Source organism: Seriola dumerili, unplaced genomic scaffold (genome assembly GCF_002260705.1).
Source record: "Seriola dumerili isolate Sdu_G_001 unplaced genomic scaffold, Sdu_1.0 BDQW01000110.1, whole genome shotgun sequence".
NCBI classification, from domain to species: Eukaryota; Metazoa; Chordata; class Actinopteri; order Carangiformes; family Carangidae; genus Seriola; species Seriola dumerili.
In genome coordinates this window covers 5,307,067-5,322,984 of record NW_019174365.1, presented here as the reverse complement: position 1 = coordinate 5,322,984, position 15,918 = coordinate 5,307,067, and the positions used below count along the sequence as shown (strand labels likewise).

The 15,918-nt window shown below is 41.3% G+C and overlaps 1 protein-coding gene across 1 annotated transcript; it reads right to left on the bottom strand.

Moving 5' to 3' along the window:
- Positions 1–3,001: 3,001 nt before the first annotated feature.
- Positions 3,002–14,284, bottom strand: susd5 (sushi domain containing 5). The gene is made up of 6 exons (XM_022747608.1): positions 14,197–14,284; positions 12,743–12,920; positions 8,220–8,329; positions 6,367–6,555; positions 4,479–5,113; positions 3,002–4,427 (listed from the first exon to the last, which is right to left on the bottom strand). The coding sequence occupies exons 1-6, from the start codon at positions 14,282–14,284 to the stop codon at positions 3,204–3,206; spliced, it is 2,424 nt and encodes an 807-aa protein (XP_022603329.1). The 3' UTR covers positions 3,002–3,203.
- Positions 14,285–15,918: the final 1,634 nt, after the last annotated feature.

Genomic DNA, 15,918 nt, shown 5'->3' with positions numbered 1-15,918 from the left:
CACACAGTGATGTTAAAAACCCACAGGGGAACATTCCCTCTGTGTGACTGTGTCTCTCTCTGTCTCCAGCTCTGCGTTCTTGTTCCTCTCTTGCCTATATTTACCTGTCTCTTTTACTGCCTCTTCCTCAACAATGCTGTATCTTACATCTTTCTCTCTTTTCTTCTTTTTCGAAATGTTGGGGACATGTCAGAGAAGCAGAAGACAATGGCTGGTAAAAGGAGCTCGGATAAAAGTTAAGATAAAAGGCTAATTGTCAGGAGTCAAGGTCACAGGTCAACGTCACAGGTCACACTTACACAATGAATGGTGAACAATGCACTATTGCCTATGCAATTTGAGATCCTTATCTCCATGAGTAAATGTATCAGTTTGACCCTGTTGGAAATAAAATATAAATCAAGAGTTAAAACCACATGTAATACAATAATGATTGCATTAGTCACATGTTTAGGAGTTTATTGTGACTTAGGGAACACAAAAGAACTACACACTTCATCCTGCCATCACACACATCAGGCTGTTTGAAATGGAGGCGAAATGGACACATTGAAGCATCATGTGAATCAGACACAACAATGAAAAAACAGTGTTCATGAGCGTCATGCTTTTGCACAAAACTCAAGTGACTCATTCAACCTCAGTGTTTTAACATTGATAATGATTACTATCAGTCTGGAGGCATCAGATCATGTGGAAAATCTGGTGTGAAATCAAACAGGTCCTTCCTTGATTATCCACAATGTGGTTTTTATTTCAGTGTACAGTACTTGTGTTTCAACAGCAGAGTGGAATAGTACGTGTAACAGGCACTGGATGAGATTTTGAGGAGTGGAAATGAGTTGACCCTGTGTATAAAGAGGAAATCTCTACGTTATATGTCCTTGACTGTCTTGGTGAGGTGATTTTCTAGACACCAGTTATGCAACAGTATGTACAGCAAGTTAACACAGCCATAGATTTATATTTACAGAAACGTATAGACAACAGGTACTTCATTCCCCATGCCCTCGCCCATGAATAGTGTCAATATAGTTTCAGACATCACAATAAAGAAAAAGACTGAATTAAATCAGTCTGGGAAAGAAATTGGCTCTTATTCACTTCACCCATCAAAATCCAATAATTCCTTATTTCATAACCAGATTGATGAATAACATTATTAAAAACACTTCTTATAAACCAGATGAAAACACTGGATGTTGTTAGAAACATATGAGAAAAAATGTAATCATCATTCATAACTGATGACACAATAAAGTGTCTTTTCTACCAACCACCACCCACTGTTGACAGTTATCACAAGTAAAACACTATTAAGTTATTGTAACATAGTTCATTTATACATCACTAGAATTACAAGCTCTAATATCTAAGTTTAAACCCTCTTATGACTATTTTACTTTATTTACATTTGCACCTTTTTATGAGCTTTTCAAATTTAGCAATTCAGCTTGTTCCCAAGTACATGGCACAATATGGAAACAGCAAAAGTGTAAATATCACAGAATAACACAGTGCTACAATTGAATCTTTCATTTTGTTGAACTAGGGCTGGACAACCAAATTAATCAAATCACTCATTATTAATTTCTCACATAAATTATATCAGATTTTTTTGATAAACAAATTGAAAAATGAATTCACATTTGTTTGAATTGACAACTCCTTCAGCAACCAGTGATATCTTACCATAAATTTGATCAACCAATAATCTGACAGTTCTGTGCTCAAGAGCCTCTTTAACCGCTCATACTGTAATTAATCAGAACATAGCAGAAATATATATAAATAATCCACAGATGTTAAAATTAAATATTTAGCATTACATTTATCATTATACTGTAGAGCTAAATGTCATCTATGTATGTTTATCATGATACACCTTTTAGAGCATGAGGTCCAGCCCTAATTTTAACCTAAAGTCACAGGCTCTCCAGCTCCACTCTTTCATGAACATTTATGAAAAAACAGTCAGAATATTTCAGAATACTACTAATCTTTTAACTATAACATTTGGGGTAGTTTCTCTCTGTTTCCATGGCAGCACCACAATGTTTGATCTCTGGTTGGTCTGAATGCCGTCAGCATCCACTCTGGATCCTCAGTTGGAAACTTCAAACACGATGTACCGCTGAGCGGCAGATTGCACGAACCTGAGACACACACACATACTCTCTCTATCACTGTCACACACACACACACACACACACACACACACTCTCTCTCTCTCTCTGTCACACACACACATAGGGTTGAGTCTGCAGTCTGGACACCCACTCTGTATTTCTCACCAGCTGACTGTCAAAACCAACAGAGGCAGTAAAGTCTTCAAATGTTTCTACCGTCATACTTCGTACTCGTACCATCCCCTGGCCCCTTTTTCCTTTCCTTTCCCCTTTCAGTTCTCTTCATACCACTCATCCCACTCTCTCATCTGGTCTAACCATCATCATCATCCTTTTTTTTTTCTCATGCTGGTCTGACAGAAGCCGGGTCGTTCATTCAGGACAACCTGCCCAAATCTGCTGCCATGATCTTTAGTGCTCTGAACTTCAGCGCTCGTCGTAGAGTAATAAGTGGGATACAGTTTTTTTTATAGACAATAAAAACAGAAAAAAAGATTGAGATTCCAGAACAATACACATCAACAGAGCAAGCACTCAATAAAGTCAACAAAAACAACAGCAAGGTAACACAGAAAATCTTTACCACAATGTCCAAGAGCTTTGGAGGTTGAAGTCTCAGTTCATATTTCCAGGCAGGCAGGCATGCCTTCTTTTGGTTTTCCTACATTTCCTTACAATCTCTTTTTTCTGTTCCTGGAGCTGAGTACAGTCCAGACACAGCCCCTCCACTGCTCAGCTAAATGGTAGAGCATTGAAAATAATGAATAGGTATGATAAAGATGGGTGAATTTCCTTTGAATTTATAAGTGGGAGGGAAAGAGAACTACTACCATATTGTTTCATCAGTTCTTACTGCTTTACTAAATTTTGTGCATCCCACAGGTAAGATTTTTTCTGTTTAATACAGAGCTGTAGCACAACTCATCTGTTCATACCTATCCAAAATCTTCAATGATGCAGGAGTTTCTAGTAAGATGAAGGGTTGTGCTCTCCTCTCATATTCATCTGAATCGTCCCATCACTCCTGAATGTCTCTGCCCTCCGTCAGTGTCCTTCTTTCCTCATCTCTTGCTCTTACACTTTTTGCTGCATCTCTATCTGTTGGCCCTGTCTGGTCTGACTTTGGCCTTTCCCATTCATCTCGTACACTGAGCTCTTCTGCTGCTGCCGTCGGTAACACCACACCCCGATGATGACCGCCGCAGCAACCACACACACCGCCACGATTATGGCAGCTACCGTGGGACCGTGGCCGGAGGAGCTTGGAGGACGTGGAGGGCAGTCATCACCTGTACAGATCGTCTCCCCGATCTCCCCTTCTATCTCCGCCCTCTCACCAGTCTCACCAGGCAGGTTGTGCACAGTGTGCTCCTCCATCACTCCGGTGAGGATGTCGCCGTCATGCACTGGAGGAGCTGGGCTGTAATCGAGGAAGGGGTGCTTAGTGAGGTCACCCTGCCAGGAGCGAGTGGGATCTGCTTGTTGTGTGTTGTAGTCAAGGGTGTCAGAGTATGAGGGGGAGTCTGAGGGCTCTAAATGATCAGGGGAAGGAGCAGCTGTGGAAATGAATCCAGGCCACACCTCCTCCACTCCCTCTTGTTCAGGTTCCATGGTGGGAGACTCATGCTCCTCTGGCGAGCTGGTGTAAGGGACAGGTCTACGAATTTCCACCTCATTGGGTCTGTCTGTTGTCCTGGCAAGTGTCCCCCTCTCTCTATCTTCTGGTCCCACCCTTTCTGTTGTGGAGTCACTCTTCTCTGTCTCCTCTGGAACGACAGGGTATCCGTCTAGCCAGGTTTGATCTGTGGTGGTCTTTCCTCCTGCTCCCTTCTGAGTGCCGTTCTTACGCTCTTCTGTTGCTATAGAAAAGATTACATGCTGATGACCATTGCCGTCATCTTCATGGCTATCGTGATCATCATAGCTGTCATGGTCATCAGGGTCATGATCATCGTGATCGGTGTAGCGGTCGTTGCCATCCTCTTCCATGTCATAATGGTCCTCACCATCAACATGGTCGTCAGGGTCTGGATGTTCCTTAGAGGCTTCAAGATGCTCTCGATCATCATGATCGTCAGTCACGTCCTCATGATCCTCATAGCTCTCGTGTTCGTCGTAAGTATCATCTCGATCATCGTACTCTTGGCTGCCGTAGCGAACCCGATCATCTTCATGTTCACCCATGTCATAATGGTCATCATGATCGTCGCCGTGTTTTTCGTGGCGGTCCCGTCGATCAAGATCATCACGCTGAGCTGGAATGTAATGTGTCACATGATCATCGTGATCATCTTCATCCTGGTGACTGTTGAGGTCATCTCGATCATCATGGCGGCTGTTTTCATGGACGTCATGGTGGCTGTCGTCATGATCATCTCGGGCATCTGTATCATGATCATCGTAGCTTTCTCGCTCGTGGTCATCATCATGGTCGTCAGCATCACTAGTATGTGGGTGGTGGTGCCTCTCTTGGCTCTCATGTTCTCTGCTCTCCTCTGATTGAGCGCCTGAGGCTCTCTGTGTAGTCTGTGTGATGGGATTGGTGGAGACAGGATGTCCCTCCTCCTGAAAGGCCTCAGAAGGGAACCAGAACATGTGTTTCTGGGAGAGAAGAGAGACAGATGCTTCTGTGGCTGGAGCTGCATCTATCCTAACCACCTCTCTCCTCTCCTGCTCCCACCTCGGATGGCCTACAAAGTCTTCAATAGCCCTTTCTTCGTCTTTTTCACCTCCTTCTATAGCACCTTCAAATTTTCTACCAATCACCTTTCCTCCTCCTTCTCCATGCTGGTCTTGATGCTCCTCCTCTACTTCAACACCAAAGCTTGTCTCTTGCTGCTCCTGACTCAGCTCAGCTCCTGCAGCTCCATGCACCTCCTCGTACACTTCGCCATGAGCCTCCTGTGGTATCTCACTGGGATGCTCTTCCTCTCCGTAGGAATCTGTGAACTTGTCCTCGTAGTCAACATGACTTTCAGTCTCATCTGAGGAAACACGACGAGGAAACATGCTCGATCAGCTGACAAAGTCACATCAGATCTCTTCATTACACACACACACACACACACAAGATAACTTTCATTTCATGACTGACAATGTGGGAGTAATTTAGACTTTTGAATAAGGACCCCTTAAAGAAATTTTGAGAGATGTGCTTATTTGCTTTCTTGCCAAGAGTCAGATGAGATCATCAATACCATCCTCATGTCTGTTAAAAAAATATGAAGATACGTCAGCAGCCGATTACTTTAGTTTAGCACAAAGGCTGGAAACAAGGAGAAACAACTAGTCTGACTCTGTTCCAAAATCCACCTAACAGCATCTCTAAAGCTCACTATTTCTTGGCCTTTGTGAAGTCCATTCATCACCCATCCCATCAGGAAGTTTTTTTCTTCCAGCCAAGAAATAGTCCATCACATAACTGCCACTGTAACACCACAACATGTTGTTTTTAGACTTTTGCTGTTGTTTAATTAGTTAGTTTTCGAGGTGCTGGTAGGTGGATTTTGTTACACTTGGACACGGCCTGGCTAGCTGGTTCCCTCTGTTACCAGTCTTTATGCTAAGCTAAGCTAACTGGCTACTGCCTTGGACCCTGTTGAGTTGAGAACTAGTGCTTTAAAATAAAGTAATGTTTACTTGTGACCCATAACATAGGATATAGCCAGTTCATTTGAAGGATATCAAGAGTCTTGACCAGGTGAGAGTATTCAGTATATCACTAGTAAATAAAAATCTAGCATGAAGTGAGACGAAGGTAAATATAATTTTGTATAAAAAAAATATATATATTTTTCCTTTGTTATCTCTTTAAATCATCTTGTGACTACTCAGATTTATCTTGGAGCAGTTTGGGAACCACCGCTTTAGAGCACAAACATGACTCCGTCTCTGTTAGCGTGGACACAGGCCTGGCATTTTGTCTACATAAACTCTTTCTTCTTCGGCTATGAACTGGCCACACTATGGCATGTCACGCTGATGTGTCATAGCAGCCATTTTCTTCCCAACTCACAACTAAGACTCTGTTTCCCAAAAGCCAGAAATCAAGCAGCGTTCACCTAACAACACTGGGAGATAATAAGCAAGGAAGTGAGGAGGTTGACCTCAGTGCGGTTTCCTGTCTAGGTCAAAACTCATAACTTTGAAGAGGATGATCAAAACGGGGCCTTTTTCTTTCTGCCTATTGCCATTTCTGCCCTGCTCTCCAAGATAAACAGTTTTAACACCTTCTGACCTTTGACACAAATCTGCACCAGTCCATACCACTCTCCACAGCTGTCGCACAGCAGGCTGAAGGCACTGTGGCCACTGGGCATCAAATAACCTGGCACACAGGTGTACAGCAACTCATCACCCATCTCAAACCCAGTGTGACCCTGCAGACGGGCATTGGGAAAGGATGGAGGGTCTCCACACGGCACACCTGTCAATAAGCACAGAGATGCATTTAATGTAAAAAAAAAGAAAAAAAAGAAAAAAAAAAGAAAAAAAAGAAAAAGGCACAAGACAGTCAACATACAAAGTGGGAAGTGACTGTACTGAATTCTTAGATAAAGATGATGCTATCCCTATTCAATATTACACAGGCTGGTTAATGAAACATGATTCATTATTATCATCCAGCTTTACAGCATCACCATCCCATTTGTAAACAGAAAGCGATAAGAACAACTCAAGGGACAGGAAGCAATGGGGTTTTGGGAAAATGTGGATGTAATTTCGACAAACAAAGCCACTAACAATGCCACTGGGATGAGATAAGGGCTATGTATTGTGCTGACTCTTGTCTAATTTTTTATGGTAATTACACTAAGGAAACACACTCTAAGTTATCTTATTTATGCTTCCAAATAAACACATTTTAATAATACATTCAGCTGTTGATTTATTCTAACATTAAACAATGAACATTGGAAGTTTCTTTCTATAATGAAGGTTGTGTATATTTAAAGTAAACTACTTAACTTACAGAAGCATCACTTTAAACAATAGACAAAACCAGTATATTTGCTGGTTTTGGTCAATTTAGTACCAATCATTATCATTTACATTACTCCCAACCATTTTGGTGCATCAAAGTATGCACTGTGACTGATTATAGCTACCACATGTAAAGTTTGCTTTCATCATTTTGCGTAAAAACAGTGCCTATAAAGTACAAAAACACACAAAAAGACCATAGAACTATGTGTTTTTGTTTGCTTACAGAAAATGGAATTAAAATAGCAAAAATACATTGGAATGGCCCTTCAAACCAACTTTTAGTCAACAGAATTAACTTTATTTACTGTAACATAAAAGTTGTGTGTTGCCCTGATAATGGAGGCTAGCATACCTCCACACTTCCGATCGTAACCATTGTAACTATAACCATAGCTACACAACCACAGCTGCAGCCACAACCACAACCCTGACTGTGAAGCTATGTCACTGCTTTCCCCTGTGTTAAGTGGATCTGTACTGTTCATTTTTCCCACAGCAGAGTGCTCGTTCCAGCCTCGGGGTGTGTGGTATATAAACAGCCACAGTAGCTCTACTGTTTATGAGGAAGGGATAGAGATCTCTTCTGGGTGGCGTCCAATAATAGTCTGATCCAAAACTAACCACTGACTGGCCCCCTCCCCTGTCAGATCCATGCCAGTGGAATAGGTGTGTGGAATGTAGCTTCAGCTCCATCGGGGCTTTAAGTACATTCATGGATCACATCACACACTTAGATATTCGTGAGAAGGCTGATAGATTGGTACATGATGACAGATATGAGTAAAAACATAGACGTAGTAAGCACAAACACTCACACACACACATACACACACACACACACACACACACACACACACACACACACACACACACACACACACATTTGCAGGATGGAGTGTTGAAAGTAGAGGTGTAGATGGAAGGAACGCAGGAACACAGCCTCTTTCACACCTCAGTAAATATCTCAGGAAGGAGAACTGCACACAGATACACACACAGTGTACACACAAAGCTCGTCCATTCATATCCCGATCGCCACTCACAGCTTAATGTACGCATTTAGAAATCATGACTGCATACATCTGTGTTTGTGTCTTTACTGACCTTTGTCTTTGATACAGAAGGCATCCAGGTGTGCAGTGTCCTCTGTAGTATTTTCTGCTCTCACATCCACTGCTTTCAGTGCACTGCCCGCACTATTACACACCGTGGTTCTAGAAATCAGTAGATACACACACAGGCAGACAGTAAGAAACACACCCAATAATTTCAACAAGATACAAGAGCAGATGGCTTACAGTGAAGCACTTAAGCACCCATAAGGGACTCCAGCATTGAGGGTGGTCATAATTAAACCCAGTGTGTTTATTTGTAACACACCCTCACACATACACAGAAACACGCTCCCTAAGCTACACATCTTGTACACCCTGTGGTGGAAGTTAACTTGAACATTTACTCTAGTACTGTTAAGTACAGTTTTGAGTTACTTTATCATTTCCCTTTCCTTCTACTCCACAATATTTCAGTATAGTGATTTTTACTCCACTATATTCATTTGTCAGCTTTAGTTACTAGTTTCTTTTCAGGTTGAGATTTAACTGAAAAAGACATAATAAGATACAATGTGTTCTTAAATATTAAACCAGTGGTTCCCAACCTTTTTTAGGTTTCTGGCCTCTTAGAAATAAGCAGTGTCTAGTTGGGTCCCCTTCCCCTTCATTTAAATAGCTGTTGGAGGCCTAAAGAGGTAACATAATATTTATACAATATTTAACAAAAAGCAAAGATTAGAGAATTACAAATTGTATAGCAGACCATATTTTTTTTTTCATCTTTCTACCCTCATTAATCATCCAACCACGCCTCAGATTTATCTTGTGACCCTTTGGAGGAGGGTCCAAAGGGTCACAAGGTTGGATTGGGAACCCCTGGACTAACAGTATAGTTCAAACTAGCTCCACCTTGATCAGCTACAACAGTAAAATGCTGCTTAAACACTGAGGCATAGCTCTCAACAATCTACCAATGTAATCAGTCAGAGAGGCATTTGTGCAGAACAAGTACTTTTAGTTGTGAAGTACATTTTCTTGCTTAAGTAGAATTGTTAATGCAGGATTGTGAGCACGTTACGTCACTGTAGTAGTACTTTTACTGAATTAAAGATCTGATCTGTTTTTTTCCACCACAAATTACACCACTGATGAACCCGACACGAGAGAGATTTCTGCTGAACGGTATCACGTGTACAACCACAGCTCTGGTTTATATGTGTAAATGCGTAACATGACGACATATATACTGTATACAGGACTTGCTGCTGCCTCAGTTATCATCAGATTTGTTGCTTATTCAAATATTATTACAGCATGACATCAGAGTCCAGGAACACACATAATGGCTCAGACATGCTGCAGTATCAGCAGATGTAGCCTGTGGCATAATGTTATCACACTATGGCACATTAGGGATAGATGTTCCCATGTACAGCCAGCTCCATATAGAACAATCAAAACATCGGGGACTTAATATAATACGTATTCCACATGGACCAAATGAATAATGTGGTCAATCCACAACGCCCAGAAGCTGCAATGGCTAAAAATGCTGAGTAAATAGTCTATTTTTGTTGCCTCGTTATTACCAAGGTTTATAGCATCATTAGACCATTTATCATCCAATAGCACCAGATAAGACTGACTCAAACTTCCCAGGCCAATCAAATCATGTTCCCATAGCAGCTCCCAGCAACACTCAACCCCATGTGGAAAGAAAATTCAAAGCAAAGTTTCACTGAGCTCAAAAATGTCATTAAAAGTCAAATTACACTTTTCATTAATAACAGGTTTGACCGGTAAAATTATTCATCAGGCATCATTAAATGAAAAGGGTATCGGCCCAGACTTGTATATCTGTGTGAGTCTATGTGAGCCTGCATGTGTGTGCGCGTGTGTGCGTCCGCGCTAACTTGTATAACTGAGTTAATCAAAGCATCAGTAATTGGAAAGAATTTGACTGGCAGTGCAGTGAGACTGTGAGAAGAGAGCGGTGTGAGTCATACTGCATGCTTGTGCCACGCTAACTTCTGCTTATAAGGACAAAAGTCTGAGAGAGAGAAACGAGAAGTAAGACAGAAAAAAACCAAGAAAACACTCAAACAGAGACAAAAATCACAAAGACTGTTTTCACATTAAACTATAGCTCATGCAGGCATCTGTGTGTTTAAGTGTGTGTGTGGCGACAGAGAGAGAGAGACAGACAGTGAGAAGGGGAACAGTAAAAAGATTGACCTCTACCAGAGGCAGTGTACACTTGAGCTGAACATTTCTCAAAACGCTCACCTTACATGACATAACTACAGGAAAACCCCAAGGATGTGTGTGTTTGTATGAGTGTAGAGTCAGTCTGCTGGTATTATTGTGTTTGGTTACCACGGCAGCAGATCTATGATTGACAGGTAAGACGAAGATGTTAAGACAGGAGAGTCGATCGGAGAAGAACTTGTTATGCAACAGACCCAAAAATTATGTCAATGCAACACTGTAGACTATAGGTCAACTGGCATTCACACCACAGCATAACCTTCTGGAAAGCTGTCAACACGGCACAAATGTAACCACAGAAATGGACTGTGTGCTCCCTACTCACACCCCAGCCTCCAAAAAAACCCTGTAGATTAGAAACCTTGCAAAGTAATATCATATAATCAGATGCTGGTTTTGGGCCTTTTTAAATAATTTGAAATTGAAATCAGTACTGTCCATTTCACCGTATATGTCTACACATACCTAGAGTGTCAGTATGCACTCTAAGCCTAACTTGTTAATTTCAGGTAATTGCTGGCCTTTTGAATGTTTCTATTTCTGATCGAGAAGAGTCATGAATGGATGAAATGTAAGAAAAACTGGGACATCCTGGTTTAGGGGTGTAAGACACTGACCATGTAATCACAACATCCCAGTGTCAGGTCTGACAGAGGATGTTCATCCCTCTCCATCTCTCTCTCCCTTTCAACTCTTTCACTGTCACCATCATAAATAAAAAATTCTAGAAAGAAAAGAAATGCCAAACTTGGTCTCTAACATCCTCAATTAGGACACTCCTGTTACATACAATTTAACCTGATACAGGTATTTTTCTACACAATAAAACACAACAGCACATGAGCCAATAATTAAAATGATTACTTCTCATTATGTGATAAACCACTTCTTAACACTTCTACTAACAAATAGCCTGAAATTCAGTTAAAGCCAGTGCAGAGAAGTGTGGTGTGGAACTTCTGACTTCTTGCATATAAACTAGGAGGTAATATGAAATGACTCAACGGATCGGACTGTATGAGACACTGAACAAGATCTCGAGGAGAACCTACAACAGGAGACCCAGAAGCAGCTGGTCATGGAGCAAGCAGGAAAGGAAGAACCTCTGGACAATTGTGACATTAACCTCAATTTTCTTCACCAACACAGAAGAGTATGAAGCAAGTTCAGGTGGGGGAGGTATGAAGAGGGATGGAGATGAACTCAGACTGACAGAGCCAAAGATGGATGATACACTGTGAAACATGGTAAACTGGTGTGAAAGCTGATGTCCGCTGTTCAACACGTAGAGAGCGGGGAGTGCACAGAAAGAAAAAAGTGTGTCAGCTTTTCCACCAACCAGACGTTCATCATTCTTAGGCAGCCACCATTTTGAAGCAGGTTCAGTTTTGTAACACTGAATATTTCCACACTGAGTGATGGTTTAGGAAAAACATTTAGAAAAACCATTTACCATAAATTCATCAGCTTACAATATCTTATTAAGCATTTAATGCACTGAAGGAACTTGTAGGAGCACCAGAAGAAGAATTTGCAGAGACTGAGAGTTGCGTAAGTATCACATATCTGGAGCCATTAGTCATGTTAGCATTAGTACTGCTAGCTTTATGGAAGAAAATGTTTGAGGAATAAGTTCTTATGTACTCTGTTGTCTTTGAGGAATTCAGGATAGTAATTCAGTTCAACTTTGAAAAGCACAAGCCATACCACCATCCATGTAATACTGAAAACCATGTACCGTACAGGCTTGTTATCAGCCTATATTTGAAACCACAGGACGACTGTAATACTTTCTCTCTATCCACTGTAATTACTGCTAAGGATACAAGTTGTCCGTCAGACACCTGACTGTATCAGTGTACCTGACTTCCTCCAGGCCCAAATCAGCTCTGTGTCTGTGTGTTTGTGCGTGTGTCCGTCCCTGTCTCCGGGTGCTGAAAGCTGTGTGTCATGTTACCGTGGAGATGAGAGGTGTAAATGGAGTCAGTTGTCGACATGACACCCCGGCTCTGAATTCCCTCCTCCTCCAGGAAGGAACAGAGGAGTCTTTCTCCCTCTCTTCCTCTCTGCTTTTTCTCTTTCCCCCTTGAAATGTGTCACTCTCTTCTTCTATCTTCCCGCTCTCTCTTTAACTGCCGCTGCTGCCTTTACTTCCTTTCTCTTTCATCCATTCGTCCAACCTCCGTCACACACACAGAAGCACACACACTACAAATGACCTTTGACATCTCTAGAAATCAGCAGTCTCCCTACATGTCCCTTAAAACAATGAGGACAAATACCTCTTTTCTATGCTTTTCTTACCCCACTGTGCCTCCATAGAGCCATCCACGGGTGCATGAGGAGAAGAAGCACTCCACCACAGCATGACGGAGCTCCTCTGCTGATGCCAAGCGGGCATGTTGTGAGGCACAAGCGCGCTCAGCGTCTCTGAAGCCCTGCAGGTCGGAGGAGTTCCTCCGGTCCAACACAAACACTCGACCTGAGAAGAGAAAGAACAGGGAGTAAAACATCCTTCATATTACCTGTTATTAACCTCTTGTATATCACAGTGACAAGTGTAGGTGGAGGAAAAACGACCTGTGAGCTTCTAGATAATGGATGGCTGTGTAAAACTAGACAAAAATGTTGTGTGGCTTATAATAAAATCCAAACAATATCCTCGTCTTTTTTGTCTTCCTACATGAAGAAAAAGAATAAATACATCACAAATGACCAGGGAAGACTAAAAAGCCTGTTATTGATATTAGAGTGACTATATTCTGACAGTATATTATATTTGTGCTTTAATGTTTGCAGCCCATATGCTATTAGTTTTTGAGCACCGCTGAAATTTTAAATATTTTGGCCATTAATTGGAATGGCTTCTGAAAAACCACATAGCTATAACTCCATGTTAAAGAAGGCAATCAGTTTTATTTGGAGGATATACTTTGGAGTAGCAATTTGCAAATATACCTATCATAGTATCTGCCACATTACATTATTTCTAATAATATTTATTTTCATTAGAGTACAAAGGCAGGTGTAAAACGTTAATTAATCAAGACATGTTTGTCCTAACAGCTTATTATGACATAAATTGCCAGTTTCCATCAAATTTCAAAACATAACAGAAAATCATATTTGACGCCAGCTGCTAAAGGGCAGGTTAAATAACACGTTTTGTATCAATGATCACTCTAAACAACAACATTACACTTGCATGCCGGTGTCTGGAGAAAAGTATTTGCCTTGTCCTCCTCCTGTGATGGTTAATTGGCAACAGGTGTCATCAATTAACACAGGAGCTTCATTATCAGCCCGTTGTCACATCATTAGCCAGGGTTCAGTAACACTAAAGAAAGGGTGCTATTATGTTTAAAATAATAAGTGTTATATTTTTACAAATGATAAAACTAGGGAAACACCGAACCAGGCTGCATAAGCTTGAAGATGGCTTCGCACTCAAACAGTATTTATATCCATCACGCAGATCTTTATTAGACACATAAAGCTGTGTTTTTCAGATTAAATGTTTATTTTAGAGCAAAAAAAAAAAAACTAATGGGGACGAGAGGGAAAATATTCTAATGCGATGATTACCAAACGCACGAGATAACAACGCAGGTGCCACTAGTTAGCGCGCGCTTTCATTAGTGCGCAGCCACCACCCCTAACTTTGTCTTAATGACTTTGTGATGAAGTCTGTGGTTTTCTTGTCACATTTGTGTGTTTGGTGTTTTCCTCTGTTACAATAGCTTAAAATGTGAACTTACCGTCTGCATTTACAACAGAGGTCACCACAAGACAGGCCAGGCATCCAAAGACCAATGATAGAGCAGTTGGGTTACCACGATCCAGCATCTTTTTTTCGCGCCCTCGGCTGTAACCTAAATTTCACTTTTTAAGTCGGAAAACGTGTCCAAAAACTTCCAAAGGTATTCACAATCTTGCAGGTCAGAGAAGAAAAGAGGCGGTGGAGAGCAAACTCCAGCTATTTCCCTCCCGGTGGACAGAGGTGGAGTGAGCAGTGGGAAGGTAAGCTTGTTGACAAATGCGGGTGTTAACGGAAAGAAAACGGTCAGAGCGGCTCGAGAGCGAGGCGCAGTTTATCTCCCCAAATAGTCGCCCTCGCAAGCAGATGGAGCACCGGTGAGAAAACTCGCGTGTCCCTGTTAGTAAATACGTCACGGCCTCAAAATCTTCAGGGTGGGTAAAAGGCGGTCAGATAGACTGCCGGGCTGCTCCTTTACAGAGAGGAAGAGGAGGGGGGATAAGAGCTGCTGCTGAAGTGTCCTTGAGCAAGACACAGAAGCTCTACCTGCTCATTGTGAGCTTGCCTGAATAAAAAAGTAAGAACGTATTTGTGTTGAAGAATAACACATTGACACCGGATTGCTATTGCTATTTATAGAAAATTCAACATCAGTGGCTAAAAAAGGCACCTCAGGTTCAGCACAGGCAAATTGAGCTGATCCTTTGAGCATAATAATCTTAATTAAGGTGAATTGTCCCCTCTACTACTCTTTGCTCTCTCTCTCTCTCTCTCTCTCTCTCTCTCGCTCTCTCTCTCTCTCTTTCTGTGTGTGTGTGAGAGTGTATGTGTGTGTGTGTGTGTGTCCCATTTGGTGAAGGAGATAAAGACGGCTGGCCACAGCACATAAAGATCATTTCGGAGTGTGCAGCCATTGTTTCAGTCAGTCTGCTGGTGAAGATAACCCACATACATGCTAGAGTCACACCAGTAAACCTAAAGCAACTTTACAACCTATAAAAAATGTTACACATAGAGAATAAAAGTTATCACAGTGTGCACATAGCCTGTGCTTCTTTTTAATAAATGCACTTGTCAAACAACAGAATCTCCCTCTTTCACATTTGCACATAGATGCATGTCCGTAAGCATCACATGCATGAGGGTAGTGTTAGATTTGCAGCATTTTCTCATCTACAAGCAACAAGAATAGAATATTTATAAACTGAGAGTTCATTCTTCACCTTGGAAACAGTAATCTCATCAACATATCCATTCAGTAGCTGTTCTGGAGCTTTCAAACAATCTTTGTCAGCAGATGATGTTTGCCCAATAATCACAGATTTATAGATGAACACATTTCCATTTCCAGAACTCTTCTGAAGTTTTCTCAAGTCTTAAGCCAACGTGATCAAGAAGTCCATAACACGATGAGGAAGAGATGGAAGTTTACAATTCCATGACAACCGGGCAACTCTACTTGATGAAGAAGACCGTGTGATATGATTGAGAAGCTCCAGAACATCTATTAAATGGATCTTGATGAGTTTGAGAATGAGTGGTGGAAGAAGTACTCATATCCTTTACTTAAAAGTACTGGAAGCATTATTGCCAAAATTTATGTAAAATTACTCAATGCAATATTATATCATATAATTAGATTATTATTACTGATGCATTTTACTGTTTATATCATTTTATACAGGCCTGTAACTAATAATTATTTGTATATTAGCTTAATTGT

Coding starts and splice junctions, on each gene's coding strand:
- susd5 (XM_022747608.1), bottom strand. CDS start 14,284: ATGCTGGATCGTGGTAACCCAACTGCTCTATCATTGGTCTTTGGATGC. Junction 12,921..14,196: donor CTCTGTTGTAAATGCAGACG/GTAAGTTCACAT, acceptor TTCTCTTCTCAG/GTCGAGTGTTTGTGTTGGAC. Junction 6,556..8,219: donor CTTCTGTATCAAAGACAAAG/GTCAGTAAAGAC, acceptor GCTTATTGACAG/GTGTGCCGTGTGGAGACCCT.